Here is a 20,700-nt window from a genome sequence, read left to right on the forward strand (position 1 = left end):
CCAGACTGCCACTCTGGAGACGCCAGTAGAACTCCGTCCATGCGAAGACTCCGCCATCCGTAATCCGTCCATTTTGCCCAACGTCCACATACAAAAAGTCATATGTCGCAGACACCACTACCAACATCACGATACTATGAAACCCCTTATAATTATAATAGTACGACCCTGAGTTGGGTGGTGGGACGATACGGACGTGCTTCCCATCTATTGCTCTTCCACAATTGGGAAAGTCCCAACGACTGGCAAAGTGGGAGGCCACAGTCTGCTATTCCTGTGGCGTTGAAGGACACTGTGGAGTGAAACAAGAACAAAAATGAGTAATTTGACAAATCAACATTGCAAGCAGATTAGACACCAACATTTTTGGTCAAAATTAGTATAACATTTTGGGAACAGAGTATTTAAAGCCTAAAGTCTAAGGTCCCCTTATGAGAGTCATCACCCCCCCCCCACCCCCCATCTGATGGGCCCTTGCTAAAAAATGAGGGGGGGATGTTTAGGACAGGTAACCCTATCCACTTGATTGAGAACTGAATGGCTAAATAATGTGTGCTACTTTGGGAAGCCCCTCCTTAGTTACACTATTGGCAGCCCACCGGACAGGTAAGAAGTGTCATAATAACCAAAAAGAAACCAAAATGGAAGCACTTTTTGACATTATGCTATTACATATCCAGATAATTAATAGGTTAAAAAAAATGCATTTGAAAGTATTGAGGCAGGCCCTTGCACTACATGCTTTGGTGAATTCGTCCATAAATGTGAGCATCAAAAAGGTAGGTAGAGTGTGTATTGGGTTTGGTAAAGTCAGCAGATAGAGGATTGCTATCAGCTGAGCTAGCAGTTGGGGGGAGGGGGGTTCTTAATGAGTTTGGCACAACCCCAAAAAAAGAAAAATGTCACTCTGCATGAATTGAAGCACAAACATCACATTTGTAGACATTTTAGGGGGTGTTTAGGGGAAAGCAATACTATGGAGCTGACAATTGGTAAGTGACTAGACTATAGTTTGATGGGCCAAGAAGAGCATGGTGGGGAAGTTAGTGAGGCAAATATGCATGAGGACAAAGGGGCAGAGCATATTAATTAGAGCATATTGCAATGATGGTAATTAGGGAATGAGGAAAGAAATGCAAGACATTAGCAAGCATTAAATACATAGAATGTGATGTTAAAGGATAAAACTTACCTTCATATAGTCCTTCTGCAGGACTTAAATGATGGCAGAACAGGTCTCTGGAATAATGATCCCCAGAGCCTGGGGGGAGATGCCTGTAGAGAACTTGAGGTCCTGAAGGCTTCTCCCTGTCGCCAAGTAGCGCAACGTGGCGATGAGCCTCTGCTCCGGAGTGATGGCTTGCCGCATGCAGGTATCCTGCCTGGTGATATAAGGGGTCAGCAAAGCCAGCAGACGGTGAAAAATGGGGTCCGTCATCCGGAGATAATTCCTGAAATCATCAGGATTATTCTCCCGGATCTCACGGAGCAAAGGCATGTGCGAGAACTGGTCACGCTGGCGCAACCAATTCTTGGTCCACAAACGCCTCCCCTCCCTGTTCATGGACCGGGCTTGTGTCAAAGTAAGAACCCCAACACGAAGCCCCTGCACAGCACAAACTCTACGACGAGTCCGTAAACTAAATATGGTTTGAAAACGGTCGGCTCATCAGAACGGACACCAGAAAGCACCGATAAACAGCAAGGCCTGAAAGAACGACCTGAATAGCAGAAGCAAGCAGACTATAAAAAATGCCTTTCAAAGCATACTATACCAAGATATAGTCCACAATGATCAACAAATACTTACTGACTGCACGCACTGATTATCAGATACGCAAAGACAAGCACAAACCAAAGAGCAGTAGCGTTCTGAATCACAAATCTGAAAAGCGCAAATCGTCTCTCACCAAACTTCTACTAACACGAGATCAGCAGAAGGAGCCCAAAGGGTGCCGGACATGGTGCTGAACTTCCCTTTTCTAGTCCCGCCGTACACGGCTTACGTCACCGTGTTCTTGGCAACCGCAAATTCCGACAACTTGGTCCGACTGTGTGTATGCAACAGTTTCAGACAAAATCCGTCGGACAAAATCCAACGGATTTAGTTGGCAGAATGTACGACCGTGTGTACAAGGGCTAAGACCCCTTTCACATTGTGCTACCACCGTCATCAGCGATAAGGCATCGCTATTTTTAGCGCCGCTTTACCGTCATTTTAGCGCCACCATTAGGCCGCTAGCGGGGCGGTTTTTACCCCCCGCTAGCGGGTGAAAAGGGGCTAAATCTGCCCGCAAAATGTCGCCGGAGCGGCGTTTTTTTTCCGGCAGTATCACAGGGCTGCCCAATTGATTTCAATGGGGAGCAACGGTGGAGGAGCAGTGAGTTCACCACTCCAAACAAGCTGCTGGCAGGACTTTTTGTAACGTCCTGCCAGAGCACAGCTCCAGTGTGAAAGCCCTTGGGCTTTCATACTGGAGTGAATGGAGCCACTTTTTTCAGGCGCTATTTTTGTTAGCGCTGTAGCACCTGAAAAAACCCCGCAGTGTGAAAGGGGTCTTAAGCCCCTCAGATTTTCGGCTGGTTTTTCTCTTCAGATTTACCAAAACCATGTAGTGCAAGGGCCTGCCTGATTGCATACAAATTGAAACTCTTAAGGTTTGACTTCATATTATATGGTTTTGGTAAATCTGAAGGAAAAACTCAGCAGAAAATCTGATGTGTATGGGGCTTTAGGCTGACTAGCTGCCTATAATTGATTTGCATTGTGACTGTGGGTGCAAATGAGTTACATTTTGGAGAGCCCACTGCCCGCCTCTTCACTATGTAACTCTCATCCCCATCCACAGTCATCCTCATCCATTTTCACAATGCAACTCAATCATCTTCATCTGCACCCAGCATCTACTCCATCCCTCCAGTCTCCACAACGCATGCATCCCCACCCACGCTGAGCACCATCCATCCCTCCAGTCTCCACAACGCACGCATCACCACCCACCATCCATCCCTCCAGTCTCCACAACGCACGCATCACCACCCACGCCGAGCACCATCCATCTCTCCAGTATCCACAATGCAAGCAGCAGCGCTTTGCAGTGGATTTAACCCTTTCTCGGCCACTAGCGGGGAGGTAAAAGCGCCCCACTAGTGGCCGAATAGCGCCGCAAATTTGACAGTAAAGCACCGCTAAAAATATTGCCGCTTTACCGGCGACGCACCCACTGCCCCAGTGTAAAAGGGTCCTTACTGTTAAATATTGAAAGCACTGATGACTTTTAATCCACTTTTCATATATTAAGGTGTAAGAGTGCTAAATTAAAAGTGGGTGCACCGAAGAACTCATGGGATGGTCAGTGGGACGACCAGTGGGTGGGCCCTGGAGAATGTTGGGGGTCAGCTCCAGGGGGCCAGGCCTAAAGCTGTGTAAGGGGCCCCAAAAGTTCCGATGTCTGCCCTGATGACACCTCTGGGGGGATTTCAGCCAGGCTTCAGGAGGTACCTCGGCCTACACCTATAGCAAGGGCACAATTTAAAGAGGAAGTAAACCCTGGTGAGTATTACTTCCTCTTTATTTCCCTGCAAAGTAAAGCATAATGGGCTACTGTGCATTGCATAGTAGCCCATTATGTGTCACTTACCTGAAACCGAAGCCTGCGGTGTCACTGCTGTCCCCACTAGCAGCGAGGGTCCATCTTCACCCCTCTTCCTTTCCGGGGCCGCAAACTCCGGCTCTGTGACTGGCCGGAGTCGTGTGACATCACGGCATGAATCCTTTTAGAAACTGCACAATGTGACCTTTCTTAAGTGCGCATGCACTGTAGTCATCGGCGCTCAGCTTTTTTGTAAATATCTCCTAAACCGTGGAGGTTTAGGAGATATCTCAAGCATCTACAGGTAAGCCTTAATATAGGGGTGTACAGGGTGTACAACCACTTTAACTTTAGTCAAAGCTGTAGTTTGTTTTTATCTGCAGCTTTATCTTTGACAAAGGTGAAAAAAAAAACCTTTAAAAGAGAAGTCTGGCGAAAAGCTTTTTTGGCCAAACAGCTCTTCTGGGTCACATGAGTGCATCTACTTTTGTTCTCCTGTGACTCGGAATCAGCTGACAGAAGGGTAATGCCACTCCAGGCTCTGGAAGGCTCCTGACCATATTGTCTGGATCCACCCAGCTGCCTGACTGATAGTTGGCCAAAGCCAGCTGTGACTTCCCACCTCTCCAGTGAGTTTTGGAGGGGCAGAGTGCACAGCAGTGACTGCTCCGGGACACGGACGGGAGTATAGATGTTCATTTTTACAAATACAGACTTTTCCTATAATTAATTTTTACCAAGAAAACATAGATATGTTAAACATTTCATGAACATAGACCAACTTAAAAAAATATATATATTTCTTTTCAGCGGGCCCTCTACTTTCAAAAATATTTTAGTTTTGCATTTTAGCATGTGTGAGAAAAATGGGGTGTTGGTCCGGGAACAAAAGGGTTAAATATTAGACTAGTGTGTACAGTGACAAAAGTTGGGAAAACAGGGACTCCAGAGGCAGAACACAAGCTTTAGCCTTCAATCTGGGCGGAAGTTGGATGTCCAGACACCATAGGACTTCCGGTGCACGGCTTGTTCCCAGCAGAGCGGGGCATTGTGGGAGCTTTCATTCTTTCCCCAGGCTCTGCACCCATTCACCAGCAGCTGGCGCTGTGCCCGTCCCCGGCTGCCAGCAGATGTCGCTGTTCCCCCGGATGATCGGGGTCCCCTGCAGCTGGCCCTGTGTGTCTCCATGTCCCCGGCTTGCGGCTAGTGATGGCGGCCTCCCTGGCTGCGGCGGATCCCGGGGCCCCGGCCGAGGACTCATCTGACAGCGAGCCGGAGCCCGAGCCGCAGAAGCTGAGCCGGAAAGTGTCTACGTCTGGACAGATCAAAAGAAAGGTGAGGAGGGGGAGGCTGGGACAAGAAAGGGGGGTGGGTGCAGCTAGTGGCAGGGGACATGGGCAACCTTCGGCCCTCTCACTGCTGGGGGACTACAAGGCTCAGCATTCCCCGTTACCGCCCGGCATGCTGGCACTTACAGTTCTACAGCACACTGTCCACATCGGAGGCAGAGGAGAGAGGCCATGGGAGAGATACGGGGCGGGGAGGGAGATCACTCACAGATGGACACCGGGGACAGGTCTACAGAGGTCACCGGGGGACACAGGACAGCCAGTCCACACCTGTCACTGCACTCTCCACTGGGCAACCTGATCGGCACTGGAGATCGCTGTGGGCTGAGCTAATTGTTCATGTGGCTGACCATTGTACGGGCAGATGATTGGCGCTGTTGACCATTGTACGGGCAGATGATTGGCACTGTTGACCATTGTACGGGCAGATGATTGGCGCTGTTGACCATTGTACGGGCAGATGATTGGCGCTGTTGACCATTGTACGGGCAGATTATTGGCACTGCTGACCATTGTACGGGCAGATTATTGGCACTGCTGACCATTGTACGGGCAGATTATTGGCACTGCTGACCATTGTACGGGCAGATTATTGGCACTGCTGACCATTGTACGGGCAGATTATTGGCGCTGTTGACCATTGTACGGGCAGATTATTGGCGCTGTTGACCATTGTACGGGCAGATTATTGGCGCTGTTGACCATTGTACGGGCAGATTATTGGCGCTGTTGACCATTGTACGGGCAGATTATTGGCGCTGTTGACCATTGTACGGGCAGATTATTGGCGCTGTTGACCATTGTACGGGCAGATTATTGGCGCTGTTGACCATTGTACAGGCAGATGATTGGCGCTGTTGACCATTGTACGGGCAGATGATTGGCGCTGCTGACCACTGTACGGGCAGATGATTGGTGCTGCTGACCATTGGCCAGACTGACTATTTGAGGAGCTGATCATTAGTGAATCTGACCACTGGCTCGGCTGATCACTGTTGAAGCAGTCCATTGGCCAGGCTGATCATTGGCACTGCTGGCCATTGGCCGGGCTGACCACTGACATGGCTGATCGTTGGCCAAGCTGATCATTGTTGCTGTTGACCAAAGGCTGGGCTGATCATTGGAGGAGCTGATTATTGGTGGAGCTGATTATTGGTGGAGCTGATTATTGGTGGAGCTGATTATTGGTGGAGCTGATTATTGGTGGAGCTGATTATTGGTGGAGCTGATTATTGGTGGAGCTGATTATTGGTGGAGCTGATTATTGGTGGAGCTGATTATTGGTGGAGCTGATCATTGGTGGAGCTGTCCATTTTCCGGCTGATCATTGGCGAAGCTGTCAATTGGCGGAGCTGTCCATTTTCCGGCTGATCATTGGCGAAGCTGTCAATTGGCCAGGATGATCATTGGCGGAGCTGTCCATTTTCCGGCTCATCATTGGCAGAGCTGTCAATTGGCCGAGCTGTCCATTTTTCGGCTCATCATTGGCTGAGCTGTCTATTTTTCGGCTCATCATTGGCCGAGCTGTCCATTTTTCCGGCTCATCATTGGCCGAGCTGTCTATTTTTCGGCTCATCATTGGCCGAGCTGTCCATTTTTCCGGCTCATCTTTGGCCGAGCTGTCCATTTTTCCGGCTCATCTTTGGCCGAGCTGTCCATTTTTCCGGCTCATCATTGGCCGAGCTGTCCATTTTTCCGGCTCATCTTTGGCCGAGCTGTCCATTTTTCCGGCTCATCATTGGCCGAGCTGTCCATTTTTCCGGCTCATCATTGGCCGAGCTGTCCATTTTTCCGGCTCATCATTGGCCGAGCTGTCCATTTTTCCGGCTCATCATTGGCCGAGCTGTCCATTAGCCATGATTTTCAGAGTCATACTTGGTGTTGAAGTTTTTTTTTCCTTGGAATGTCCGCTCTGCAGTATAAACTAAATGTGCTGCAATTTTTTTTCTGCATTGCAGGTACATTTATTGAGAGCTGTCAGTGTGCTCTGGGATTTAGAAGCAAGTATAGAAATGAGGAATGATTAAAAAATGAATGAATACAATAAAGTACAGGTTCCATATTAACGGAGAAGGAATGGTGGGGGACAGGTATAAGGGGATACATGTAGATACCCCAGATTAGCAGAATGGGGCCCACAGAAGATAGGTTTTTTTTTTTTTTTTTTTTTTTAATCCTGACTTTTAGTGTTTTTAGGATTTTCCATAGAATGAAAAAGTTACACGGAATCAAGCGTTTTGATAAAACAAACATAACACATTTGCAGCATTCAGTGGCCTATGGAGGCAGCTTGTCTCGGTAGAGCTCACCACACACCTTACAATTTAATCTCCTTTTGTTCTAGCAGCAAGTAGATAGTACAAGGGGCCTGCTTTATTGGATAGTTTAGAAAGGCTTTATATTGCATGGTTTTAGTAGATATGAAGTTGATTGTATAAGGATTCATGTCGGGTTGTAAAATGTATGATGACCATTGGTCCAAAGTGTCTGCATCCAGGACCACTCATTGGTCCCTAACTGCATGTAATGGCTTACGCCACATGCACACTGAGCGTTAAAAACGCTGCTTTTAAGGGCATCTGGCGGGTTCTTTTTTATGCCCCTAAGCACCCCTCCATGTTAGCCTGTGTTCATGCACGTAGAGGCAGAAAGAAAACCCAATGTCAGAGCATCCAGGAGCAGCAGCATCAAGCACTTGAGCATTAATATGTTTCAATTGTCAGAATAAATTATTATTCTGGCCAAATAAAATAATGAATGCCCAGCGCTTGATGCACCTAGAAGTGTTACATGCGTGAGGCATTCTTTGTGCCAAAAGGCTGCTGCCAGGAGGAAAGGTGTTCAGACCTCTTTCACACTGAGGCAGTTTTCAGGCATTTTAGCGCTAGAAATATCACCTGAAAACTGCCTCCCATTCATTGTCACATTGGGGCGATGTGCTTGCGGGACGTTAGGAAAAGTCCTGCAAGCCGCTCTTTTGGGGTGGTTTGGGAGCGCTGTATAAAGCTCTTCCAAAACGACCTGCCCATTTTAATGAATGTGCAGTGCTTCCGAAGAGCCTGAAAAGCAACACAGAAGTTTTTAACCCCTTCTTAGGGGTTAAAAGCGCCCCACTAGCAACTGAAAAGCGCAGTTAAGACGAGCGCTGCTTTACCGCTAACGCACGGGCGGCCCCAGTGTGAAAGGGGTCTTGGGAGAGCTGATCACACACCCAGTGCAGAAATACATTGCTTATTGTGGTGTATAGCCTTAATCAGCCATGCGAATGAGGCCTTAGAGCTTCCTGCAGTCAGGAAATACGTCCCTGTACCCATGAGTACCCCTCAGATGTTCTTACAGCTGCTGTCATTGATTTTGCCAAGGTGCTGGCAACCCTCTGTACACACCACCTGTGACACCTGAGTGCTGAAATACACCCAGATTTAACGCTGTATGAGCAAATGCTTGACCCCCCTGGGGCAAAAAATAGGCGCAAGGCAATATAAATTGACTGTCAGTGGTAGTTGTAGATTTCACGTTAAATAAATAAAATAAAACCTGTATTCTAAAGAAAAATGGTGTGAGTCTGACACCATGGAAACTATTTTAAAATGTTGGCAACAAGATGTTGGTCGCTTGCAGGCAGGTTGTTAAGATTGAAACAGATTATATATTAAAAAATAAAAATAAAATTGTAAATCATTTCTTATTAGATTGTATTTAGTCTGATTTTCCGATTTAGTAGTAAAGAAAAACAAAACGGGGACCAGGACACTGCATGTTCTATTTGTTCGTTATGTGTTCTGACCAATGGCTGCAGTTTTGACAGACGTCATCGATGATCAAAGCTGTGGTAGTTACCCTGAGACATCATTATGATAGGCTGGAATAGGAATTTTCAGGTAATTTCCAGTTAGTCTGTGGCACAGGGACAAAGAAATGACATTTGTGCAATGATCATGGCCAGGGCCGCTGATGGGGCAGTACAGCCATACCTCCTGTACCGGGCCCAAGCCCTGTCACTTCAAAAGGGGGGCCCGGACACCTTTCTCCCTCCGGCAGCTCTGCAGGGGGGATTGGTTCTACATACTTGCAAAGTGTCCCGATTTGAATCAGCGGGGACAGCTGTGTTCACTGTGAACTCCAGGGTTTGGATGCAGCAGTGCTTCTGCTGAAAGGGGGTGTGTGGTTGCCGCTGGAGTGAAGTGACAAATGTCAGGATTTTGGAGAGGGGTGAGTATGGAGCCAACCTAGAATTGCAGGTAGCTGCCACTGCAGTGCTGGAGCTAGGAGCCAGTGAACACATATCTGCCCAACCATTTCTATATACCACCCCTAAGGCCTCTTGTACATGATACTCCTGTTTGAGCATCTACTTATCTGCGCGTACTTATGTGCATTTTCGCGTATATATGCGTTTGCGCAATTTAGCGTGTGAAAACGTATTCTCGTGTTCTCATTCTGCACAATATGTAAATGGGACAATACGTAATTGCGTGCATGAGGCGTATATCACTGACCAAAAAAAGCCAATATTTATTTTTTACTGAAGAATGTATGGCGCTTGTTTAAGCACCTGTGTGCCTAGGCATATTACATATAATGGGCTGTATTTTAGCTCAGTAAAAAAAAAAGCTGTACTGAGCTTTTTCAAGCAGCAGTGTGCAAGAGGCCTAAAGCCTCGTACACACAATCGGATTTTCTGCTGGAAATTGTGTGATGGCAGACTGTTGGCCGAAAATCCGACCGTTTGTACGCTCCATCAGACAATTGTTGTCATACTTTCGGCCGGCAAATGTTGGATGGCAGGATTATACATTTTCCGCGACAAATGTCTGTTGCCGGATTTTCCTGTCGTGTGTACACAAGTCCGTCACACAAAAGTCCAAAGTACAAACACGCATGCTCAGAATCAATGCTCACCCAATATGACTTTATCAGCAGGTGCCGAAAGGGTGGTGCTCCAGAGCTGAAATTCCTCATAGTACTTACTACTTTCGTGTTTGTTGGCCGACAATTGTGTACAGTTTGTATGCAAGACAAGTTCACGGCACACGCCCTTCGGACAAAAGTCTGATGCTTTGCAGAAAATCCGATCGTGTGTACGGCTTTAGGCTCCCTTTTATACTTCACGTTCCTGCTCCCCCTTTTTTATTTTTTTTGCTTGTTTTCTACACATAGGGTATCCCACTCACTTGAATGGGCTGCCATATGCGTGACAAACGCATCATAGAGGCTTTAGAACCTTTCAAGGTATGCGGCTATGCCACATGACAAAACTCAGGTCTGCTAATTGCCTTTGGGGTGCCATGTACCATTAATGACACCACAAGTGCTATTCGCATTTGCAGTGCATTTACAAAATGCAGTGCAAAAGCTCGTTACCTGCGCACTTTGTCACACATTCAGGAAACTTCAAATATGAATGTGGCCTAATGCCTAGTATACACTGCTAGTTTTTTTTTCTATTTAACCCAGCAGGCTGAACGAAAAAAAAAAACAGATACCTCAAGTCGCCTGAACACTACGGTCAGCGCTGATCGGGAGATGGTTGGCAGCCTTTTTTGGTCATGCCCCTTTGACAGAAGCCAGCTGTCATATAGTCAAACAGGGCTGTATACATGCTGAAATAAACTTTGAAATAAATATTGACTAAGGGTCCTTTCACACGGGGCGGATCAGTTCTGATCCGCCCCGTGGATATCCGTTTGCTCAGCGGGGATCACTCCGCCGATCCCCGCTGAGCAGGGAGATGACAGGTCCGTCTCTGCATACTGCGCAGGGACGGACCTGTCACACCGCCGCTCTCCCTTATGGGAGATCGGAAGACGACGGACCGCAGTGCCCGTCGTCACCCGATCCGCAGACGGATGGAAAAATAGCTTTTTCCTCCGTTACACTTTTTCGGATCGGAGTGGGTCGGATGTCAGCGGACATGTCACCGCTGACATCCGACGCTCCATAGAGCTCTATGGAGCACCCGTTCAGGTCCGCCTGAAAAACTGACAGGCGGGCCTGAACGGGACGTCAGTGTGAAAGGGGCCTTAATATTGCCTGGGTGGATATGGATTCCCTCTATTTATTCAATAATTAGACATAACTATAGGAATAGACAATTAACTTGTCTATTCCTGTAGTTAGCTAATATATTTTAACTCTGATAATGTTACTGTTAATAGTACAATGATATAAGGTTAGCTATGAAAATAAACACACTGCTTAGTAAAACAACGTCTTATTTCCCAAGAACATAGGAAATGTAAACACATCTTGTATTATGAAATAAAACATGTTGCCTTCCAAATTATTCCGCTTTGTGCCTAAAGGGCGCATATAATCCTCCTTCAGACAAGGCTCCTATATGGAACAGTCCATAACTGTCTTAACGCGTTGCGCTTCCCGACATTTGCTTCAAAAACGGCTCCCATGGAACAGTCCTTAATGTGTTGTGCTTCCCAACATGTGCTGATTTGCCATTGACACACCACCATCATTCTTCAGTGACAGCTTCCATGTCACCATTCTGTGTCTTCTTTCCGGTATCTTTATGACAGGGTGCAATACAGGCAAGGGGTGTCCATTCACTCACCGTTCACCAGCACACACTCCGAGCAACATATTAACCAGCTTTCAGATACAGAGTCTCGAGGAGGGCCTTACCAATATTACTAACCTAAAATATGCATATGTCACATTATACCATAACATAAATCAACCCATTACCATAATATATGTGACCCATCAAATTATGCATCCCGCTCCCAACCTCCTATAACTCTTTACTGTAGATACGGGCCGGGATTAGGTTTGCTTTCTCAATATGGCCTTTTCTAATTTTGGCACGTCAACGTTACGTCAGGACTCTGAATTGGCAGCAAAGCCTCTAACTTGTACGAAGAGACCTTACTGCCACTTCGTCCCTCGACTTGTATAGATAAATGGGAGACCTTCCTATATAAAAGTCCAACAACATGTATAAACCCGAAACAGTGACAAACCCATAAAATTCCATCCCTGTGTCTGGATTTCAGAGACCATGCCCAGGGTATACCATGCACCTCTACCTATTGTTAGTCATGGAACTAGGTTGTTCCTGGAACCTAACATTACATCGGTATCCTTTAGGACAGGGGTCTCTAAACTACGGCCCGTGGGCCACATTCGGCCCACTAGGACATTTTTACTGGCCTGCAGCTGGAGTCCTCACACTCACTGAAGGGACAGTGTCTCTATCGGGTTATGAAACCTGCAATGCATACTCCGGCAATATGTAGCGCAGGTCCCACAACCACTCCGGTGCCTCCACAATGTGTTACTTGCTAGAATAGGCTGCACCTCCTTGCTCCCGCCTCGCTGTTACCATTGGTGTCCTTAAGCTGTATATTTTCATACAGCAGGGCGTGAGCTAGGAGGTGCAGAAGGTCTGCTCACTGTACAGCAGAGAGACTGTGTTGGGTAGGAAACAAATGTGCGGATGGGAAGGGATTGCTTCTGATGTGGATACCATCATGTGTCGAGGGGTGATGGTTCTGTTGGGGGAACAGTTAAGGGGGAGGGGGCTGGTGGCTGTGATGGGGACAGAGTTATGAAGGGGGATGGTGGCTGTGATGGTGACACAGTTGTGAAGGGGGCTGGTGGCTGTGGTGGGGACAGAGTTATGAAGGGGGATGGGGACACAGTTGTGAAGGGGGCTGGTGGCTGTGATGGGGGCGGAGTTATGAAGGGGGGATGGTGGCTGTGATGGGGCCACAGTTGTGAAGGGTGATGGGCACACAGCTGTGGGGGAGGGGTGGGGGTGTCGATAGCTGTGATGGTGACACAGTTGTGGGGGAGGATGATGGCTCTGAGGGTGAACCAAATGTGTGTGGGGAGGGGGCGCTCTGATGGGGTCACAAATGAGCGGGGAGATTCTGATGGGGACACAAATTTGTGGAGATAGGGTGATGGGGACAAAAGCTCGTGGGGTGGCTATGATGGGGACGTCAATTTGCAGAGGAAAGCTAATGGGGACACAAATGTGCAGGGAGACTCTCTGATGGGAAGACAGCTGTAAGGCATGAGGCCATGGCATTTAGGTATGGACAGAGGACACAAGTGCACCATGCAGCCAGGCAAATTGTATTCTATTTCACTGCTGCAGATTTATTTATAAATGATTTTTTTTTTCGGGCCGTGAGTATGTGTAAAATATATTATGTGGCCCTCAAGGTGAAAAGTTTGGAGACCCCTGCTTTAGGATAAAGAAACAAACTCGTCTATGTCACAAATAATGCCCAGGTGCTTCCTTCCCAGCAATGATCTCTCCATCCAACAGAGTGAAATATCTTTCCAACATTTCTCATTCACCACTGTGTATTGACCTGGCATACAAAGGACATCATAGCCCATTCAACACCTCCAGGAAAAAGGTCCCTGCACATACGCAACTACTGGGAAACTGGTATTGTGTAGACCTAGCCTAAGGCCTTTTTTTACATTGAGTGCGGCTTTGAAATTGCATGATTTCAAAGCTGCATGTCAGTGCGACTTTGACATCTGTGCAGCTTAATGCCCAGGTGTCTAAGCAAGTCGTACCTGAAATCGCCAAAAGTAGTGAAGGAACTGCTTTTTCAAATCAGTGCGGCAATGCAAAGTTTGCATCGCACTGATTTTAACACTGCCATTGCCAACAATGGACTGCGTCTTGTCATGATTTGACCTGTCAAATTGCATGACAAGTCACTCCAATGTTAACGGGAGCTAAAGGTTTAAAGGAAAAGGGCAAAATCCATATCAACCTAACCATTCGTCATGCATAGAAAATGGTATGCTCCAGCAATGGAATAGTTAGTAAGGTTGAATAAAGACACCGGTCCATCCTGAGTGAGTGTCTACAATTGTCCCTATCCCTGTACATTGCACAATCACATCGGTCCCTAACCTCAAGGCGCCCACAATCCAAAGTCTCCATTCATATACCAGGGCCAATTTTTGACAGAAGCCAATTGACCTACCTGCATGTCTTTAGGAGTGTGGGAGGAAACCAGAGTACACGGAGGAAACCCACGCAGGAACAGGGAGAACACGCAAACTCCAGGCAGGTAGCGTCGTGGTTGGGAACCAGCGACCCTTCTTACTGCTAGGTGAGAGTGCTAACCACTACACCACTGTACCGCCCACAATAGTAATAGGTAATGTTTTGTATCTTTTCTGTGAGTTATTTTAACCACTTCACGCCTGAAGTATGTCATATGACGTCATGGACTTTCTGGACTTTCAGTGGTGATATCTGATGCCTGCAGCTACAGATATAATTTTTATCCGCCGGCGATTCTGTTGACTGTAAGAGCAATCATAGTGGCAGTTCAGCCACTTGATCTTCTTACGGGGGGGGGGGGGGGGGGGCGCGACAACGACGTCACATCCTCCGGTGCTTCTCCTGTCTCGCCCGTGAGATTGGCGAGCCGGAGAATGAATCGGTCACCCCCGGAAGTTGGCCATAGAGATTTCTGTTGACCAGATGGTCCCCAGTCTTCTCTATGACCCTCGGAGGCTCGGGCGCAATGTTATGATGTCACATCCAGGCCAGGGAATGTAAACAATGCCGGGGACTTGGCTGGAAAGGCCGAGACAGTTTATTTTTTTGATTTTGGCCTTTCCAGCCTGAAGGAGAAATCTGGGGTCTTGTAGCCCTAAGAGCTCTCAATAAAGTGGACCCGTCACGCATTATTCCTATTTCAAGGGATGTGTACATTCCTTGTAATAGGAATAAAAGTGATAAAAAAATTAAAATAAAAAAAAAAAAAATGTAAAGAGAAAGTGTAAAAAAAAAATAAAAATGAAAAGCGTCCCTGTCCCACGTGCTCGCATACAGAAGTGAACACATACGTAAGTCATGCCCACATATGTAAACGGTGTTCAAATCGCACATGTGAGGTATCGTCACTTGCATTAGAGCAACAATTCTAGCCCAAGACCTCCTCTGTAACTCTAAACGGGTAACCTGTAAAAATGTTTAAAGCGTCGCCTATTGAGATTTTTAAACACCAAAGTTTGGCACCATTCCACGAGTGTGCGCAATTTTAAAACGTGACATGTTGGGTATCTATTTACTCGGCATAACATCATCTTTCATATACCAAAACATTGACCTAAACTTACTGTTACATGAATGAAAAAAATAAATAATAATCTTTTCTTATTTCCAAAAAAAAGCTTTGGAAAATCGCTGCGCAAATACCGTGTGACTTAAAAAGTTGCAATGACCACCATTTTATTCTCAAGGGTTTCTGCTAAAAAAATATATAATGTTTGGGGGTTCTGAGTAATTTTCTAGAAAAAAAAATTATGGTTTTTACATGTAGGAGCGTAGTGCTAGAATTGGCCTAGGTGGGAAGTGGTTAAGAAACAACCAAAGTGTGACAAAAATAACTATTCATTTGCCTTTCTTGTGCTTTTTATTATCTGTTAATTTACCAGTGGCTTCATTGTTGTCGTCAGACGTTTCCGGTGAATGCATGCTCTGAACTTACTGATGGCCTTCATTCTGCCTAGAGGTACACTTACAGCGGAACCAAACCCACTGATTTAACAGTTATTTTTCTGTTTACTCCAACTTACTTTAGTAGACAGAGCTGTCCAGACAGAGTAGCAGTTAGGCCACACCTATCCCATTTACGCCGGCACAGCAGCCCATTTATCACCTTTTTAAAATGAGATAAAATATATACACACACACATTATCTCACAAAAGTGAATACACCCCTCACATTTTTGTAAATTCATTTATTTTCATTTGCTGTCCCCTCAAAAAAAAAAACTCAACACACATCCATCAATGTCTAAACCACTGGCAACAAAAGTTAGTAACCCCTAAGTGAAAATGTCCAAATTGAGCCCAATTAGCTATTTCCCTCCCCGGTGTCATGTGACTCGTTAGTGTTACAAGGTCGCAGGTGTGTTAAATGTGGTGTTCTCGCTCTCACTCTCTCATACTGGTCACTGGAAGGTCAATATGGAACCTCATGGCAAAGAACTCTCTGAGAATGTGAAAAAATTTGTTTTGCTCTACATAAAGAAGGCATAGGCTATAAGAAGATTGCCAAGACCATACAGCTGTTTAACAGGACAGGTTCCACTCAGAACAGGACTCACCATGGTCTACCAAAGAGGTTTAGTGCTAATGCTCAGCGTCATATCCAGAGGTTGTCTTTGGGAAATAGACGTATGAGTGCTGCCAGCATTGCTGCAGAGGTTGAAGGGGTGGGGGGTCAGCCTGTCAGTGCTCAGACCATACGCTGTACACTGCATCAAATTGATCTGCATGGCTGTTGTCCCAGAAGGAAGCCTCTTCTAAAGATGATTCACAAGAAAGCCCGCAAACACTTTGCTGAAGACAAGCAGACTAAGGACGTGGGTTACTGGAACCATGTCCTGTGGTCTGATGAGACCAAGATAAACTTATTTGGTTCAGATGGTGTTAAGTGCAACCAGGTGAGGCGTACAAAGACAAATGTGTCTTGTCTACAGTCAAGCATGGTGGTGGCAGTGTCATGGTCTGGAGCTGCATAAGTGCTGCCGGCACTGGGGAGCTACAGTTCATTAAGGGAACCATGAATGCCGACATGTACTGTAACATACTGAAACAGAGCATGATCCCCTCCCTTCAGAGACTGGGCGCAGGGCAGAATTCCAACATAATTACCCCAAACACACCTCAAACACATTAACTTGCTAAAGAAGCTGAGGGTAAAGGTGATGGACTAGCCAAGCATGTCTCCAGACCTAAACCCTATTGAGCATCTGTGGGGCATCCTCAAACGGAAGGTGGAGGAGCACAAGGTCTTTAACATCCACCAGCTCACTGATGTCATCATGGAGGAGTGGAAGAGGACTCCAGTGGCAACCTGTGAAGCTCTGGTGAACTCCATTCCCAAGAGGGTTAAGGCAGCGCTGGAAAATAATGGCGGCCACACAAAATATTGACACTTTGGGCCCAATTTGGACATTTTCACTTAGGGGTGTACTCACTTTTGTTGCCAGTGGTTTAGACATTAATGGCTGTGTTGAGTTATTTTGAAGGGACAGCAAATGTACACTGTTATACAAGCTGTACACTCACTACTTTACAGTGTAGCAAAGTGTCATTTCTTCAGTGTTGTCACATGAAAAGATATAATAAAATATTTACAAAAATGTGAGGGGTGTACTCACTTTTGTGAGATACTATATATATTATAATATACCCAGAAGCAGTATATAATATATGGGAATTTTAACTGGGAGTCAGACATGAAGCTACATGAAGTCTGTAGGGCGGGGGTAATAAATCTTTATTTTAAAGTAGTATTAAAAGCTGAGACTTTTTTGCATGGATATTATCATTTTAAATATAAGGGTCCTTTCACACGGGGCGGATCAGTTCTGATCCGCCCCGTGGATGTCCGTTTGCTCAGCGGGGATCACTCCGCCGATCCCCGCTGAGCAGGGAGATGACAGGTCTGCCTCCGCACACTGTGCAGGGACGGACCTGTCACAGCGCCGCTCTCCCCTATGGGAGATCGGATGACGACGGACCGCAGTGCCCGTCGTCATCCGATCCGATCCGCAGACGGATGGAAAAATAGCTTTTTCCTCCGTCACGCTTTTTCGGATCGGAGCGGGTCGGATGTCAGCGGACATGTCACCGCTGACATCCGACGCTCCATAGAGCTCTATGGAGCACCCGTTCAGGTCCGCCTGAAAAACTGACAGGCGGGCCTGAACGGGACGTTAGTGTGAAAGGGGCCTTACGCACAATACTGTACTGGTAAGCATTTACTTTAAATGTTATTGTAATGCCTTATATTACCTCCAGTCTATTGGTCTCGAGCTTCTCTGGGTTCAGTTGCTGATCTTCCCTTCACATTAAAGTGTTTGTAAACATTGGATTTTTTTTATACACTTACCCGCTCTGTGTAATGGTTTTGCACAGAGCCGCCCTAATTCTCTTCTTCTGAGGTCCCTGCCAGTGCATCTGGCTCCTCCTACCTCCAGAGCACCCCAATAGCAAGCCACAAAGTATAGTATAGAGTTCCCCTATAGAAAGGTAAAAAAAAATCTTCTGCCTTTTTAGAATCACTTTAAATTGCTTCCTCCTCCTGCCCAGGACTATATGTCCCATGAGGCATTGCTCTGCACTTGCAGCACTGACATGTATGGATGGTGTACTGAGGTGTATGTGTGCTTCACAGTATTTTATGATATGTAAACGTATAACGCATTTTGTATGCAGGCCAACTAATTGGCTGATCAACTAATCGATTATGAAACCACATGATTTTATTGATTTTATTTTTACCAAATTTTTCTGGTGATAATTTTTGCATCAAAATGTACAGTTCACAAGCAATATTGCATTGGAGTGGAGTTATTAACTGTCTGAAGCTTTTTTTTTTTTCTCACAAATTATTATTCTGTTTTAGTATTAATTTTTTATTTTTTTTAAATCGGCTCTGGACACCTGATTGAACCAAGCTGTTATTGCCAGCTAAAATACATGTATAGATCCTTTTAAGAATTGTAAGACAAAAAAATAGTTAATATTCGGAAATAAAGCACAATTATGAAAATACTCCAAGCCACATCCTTTGGTCACTTGCCAGTAATGTTTCAGAGAAAATGAGAAAGCCATGAGGCAGGCAGTGTACTGGCTTTTTTTCTTGTGTAAGTAAATATGTTCAGGGTAGACCTAAAAATGTGATCAAAAGAAGGCTATTGTTCTTAGCATGTAAAGCACTGAGCAAATTGTTAGCGCTATATAAAACCTGTATAATAAAAATAATAATATAAACTATTGCAAAAATAATTATTAAAATTTTTTTTTCTTCTATTTTGAAAAATAGTGGCGTTATCTTATAGGCTTCCATTGTTGGGTCCCAATCATACTGCTTTTGTGTGTTGCAGCGCCTTAGCACACATACTGTACATTAATGTGCTTAATTTCCTATGTTTTGCATTACAGCAGCCAATTTTTAATGGACTTGTAGCTCACCACAATGCATACCGTAGATCAGCGGACATATCATGTGTGTGTGTGTTTTTTTTTTTTTGGATGATTATTATTCAGGATTTATATAGTGCCAACAGTTTGCGCAGAGCTTTACAATATGAGGGCAGACAGTACACTTACAGTACAAATCAATACAGGAGGGATCAGAGGGCCCTGCTCGTTAGAGCTTACAATCTAGGATGATGCTCATCTGTGGGTTGTAGTACTCTGCAATGCTCATGTGTTTTGGTATACTTTCAGTGTGCATTCAGGGGCCATTTAGCCCTCATTCACATAAGGTCTCCATGCAAGTAGTTCTATTCATGCCAATTGGGACGCAGCGCCTGCATGGACACAGCCGCTGTTCATTGTTTGACATCCATGCTGGTCCCTGAGCGCACGCTGTCAGTGTTTGAGGACTCGCACCAATACGGCTGTCAGATTGGGAGCAGTGTCTATCCGTGCAGCTGCTGCATCTCAATTGACATGAATGGGACTGCCTGCATCGGAATGCGCAGAACACCTATGCATCCCCTTGCAGGTGAGCACAGGCGTATGCTTAAATATGCCCATATGATGCATTGAAGGCATTGTACACATTCAAATATTTTTGTAATATTTAACTAGGTATTGGTGTAGTTATATTTCCTGTGTCATTTGTTTGCCTTGTAATGATGAGCTCACAAGTCATATGCCTGATATCATTACCCTGTGTCCATGTATTCATTCACCTAGCTTGTCATTATTCTCGAAAGCAGGGGCCTGGTGCCAGTCCGTGGCCTGTTGACTAGCCCGCACAGCAGAAGGCGAGCGGTGACCGCAGTCCAAACAGGGTTATCACAGACCATGGTCACTGCTCACCTCCTGCTGCGTGGCCAGGGCCATTTGTCTTCTCCCAGCTCCTCCACCTGCCCAGTCGGCTTTGTCATGCTGTTAGCAGGGCAGGGGGGTGGGAGGGACTGCAGATAAGAATGGAGAGTGCCAGCCACACACTACCGTGGGAGAGGGGACATGGACTGATTACAGCCTCTGCCCTACCAAAGGTAGGAGTCCTGTGCAGGGGAGGCAGAGATTAGGGAATTGTGATGTTAGAGAGGAGGGGGGGGATTAGACTGTAGGGGCTGCTTTAAAGGGGGATCTGTGATGCAAAGGGGTACTGTGGACACTGATATAAAGGGAGGACTGTGTTGTAAAGGGGGACTGAGGACTGCCTCCCATTTCCCCGGTTCCTGGGAAAATTAGCTGCCCTGGAACGGTCCCGGTTTGCCAGAAAGGCTTTTTGTTTTTAGGGACACGCAGCCCTCAATCCCACCCCTCGCAATTTTCACTGTGTTGCATCACAAATGCGGTGCTAATGTGTTGCAGCTTGCATGGTGAACTTTTTGTGCATACTCTGCCTCTTTGTGGCTGTCAGATTTAATTACTGCATCCACACCAGTGCTAGACAGAGAGACCCAGGAATTGTGGGATGTATAATTTCTTCGCAGGAGGTGTCAATTCTCAGACTGCAGACAGAGGTCATGCATTAACCAGTACAATAGCATGCTGCATGCCTCCTGTTTGAACACAAACAGAAACATCTGATACCGGGATGTGAAGATTTAGGCTGGGCTTACACTTAAGCGAATTTGGACGCTGGTTTCCCCACATCCAATTTGCATGACAGGAGACTGTGATCGGCTTTCAATGGCGTTGGTTTACACAGCTTTGGGGTGGCCACAGTTCCCACTGGAAAAGGGTCCTGTGCGTCTTTGGCTTCGTTTCAGGTCTG

At 46.2% G+C, this 20,700-nt stretch overlaps 1 protein-coding gene across 5 annotated transcripts in view; it reads left to right on the plus strand.

Annotated features, from left to right (window-relative positions):
* Nucleotides 1-4,729: 4,729 nt before the first annotated feature.
* DGKD (diacylglycerol kinase delta) overlaps nucleotides 4,730-20,700 on the plus strand; it is a 151,796-nt gene continuing 135,825 nt past the window's right edge. For 3 of the 5 annotated variants that reach the window (XM_077488443.1, XM_077488445.1, XM_077488444.1), the window contains exon 1: nucleotides 4,731-4,928. In XM_077488443.1, coding sequence (XP_077344569.1) covers nucleotides 4,803-4,928 — 126 coding nt within the window. In that variant the 5' untranslated portion in view covers nucleotides 4,731-4,802. Of the gene's footprint in view, nucleotides 4,929-20,700 lie in introns of all 5 variants that reach the window. The other 2 variants (XM_077488441.1, XM_077488442.1) reach the window with 1 other exon arrangement.

Source organism: Lithobates pipiens, unplaced genomic scaffold (genome assembly GCF_037356315.1).
Source record: "Lithobates pipiens isolate NorthernLeopardFrog02 unplaced genomic scaffold, aLitPip1_a1.2 Scaffold_18, whole genome shotgun sequence".
Lineage (NCBI taxonomy): Eukaryota > Metazoa > Chordata > Amphibia > Anura > Ranidae > Lithobates > Lithobates pipiens.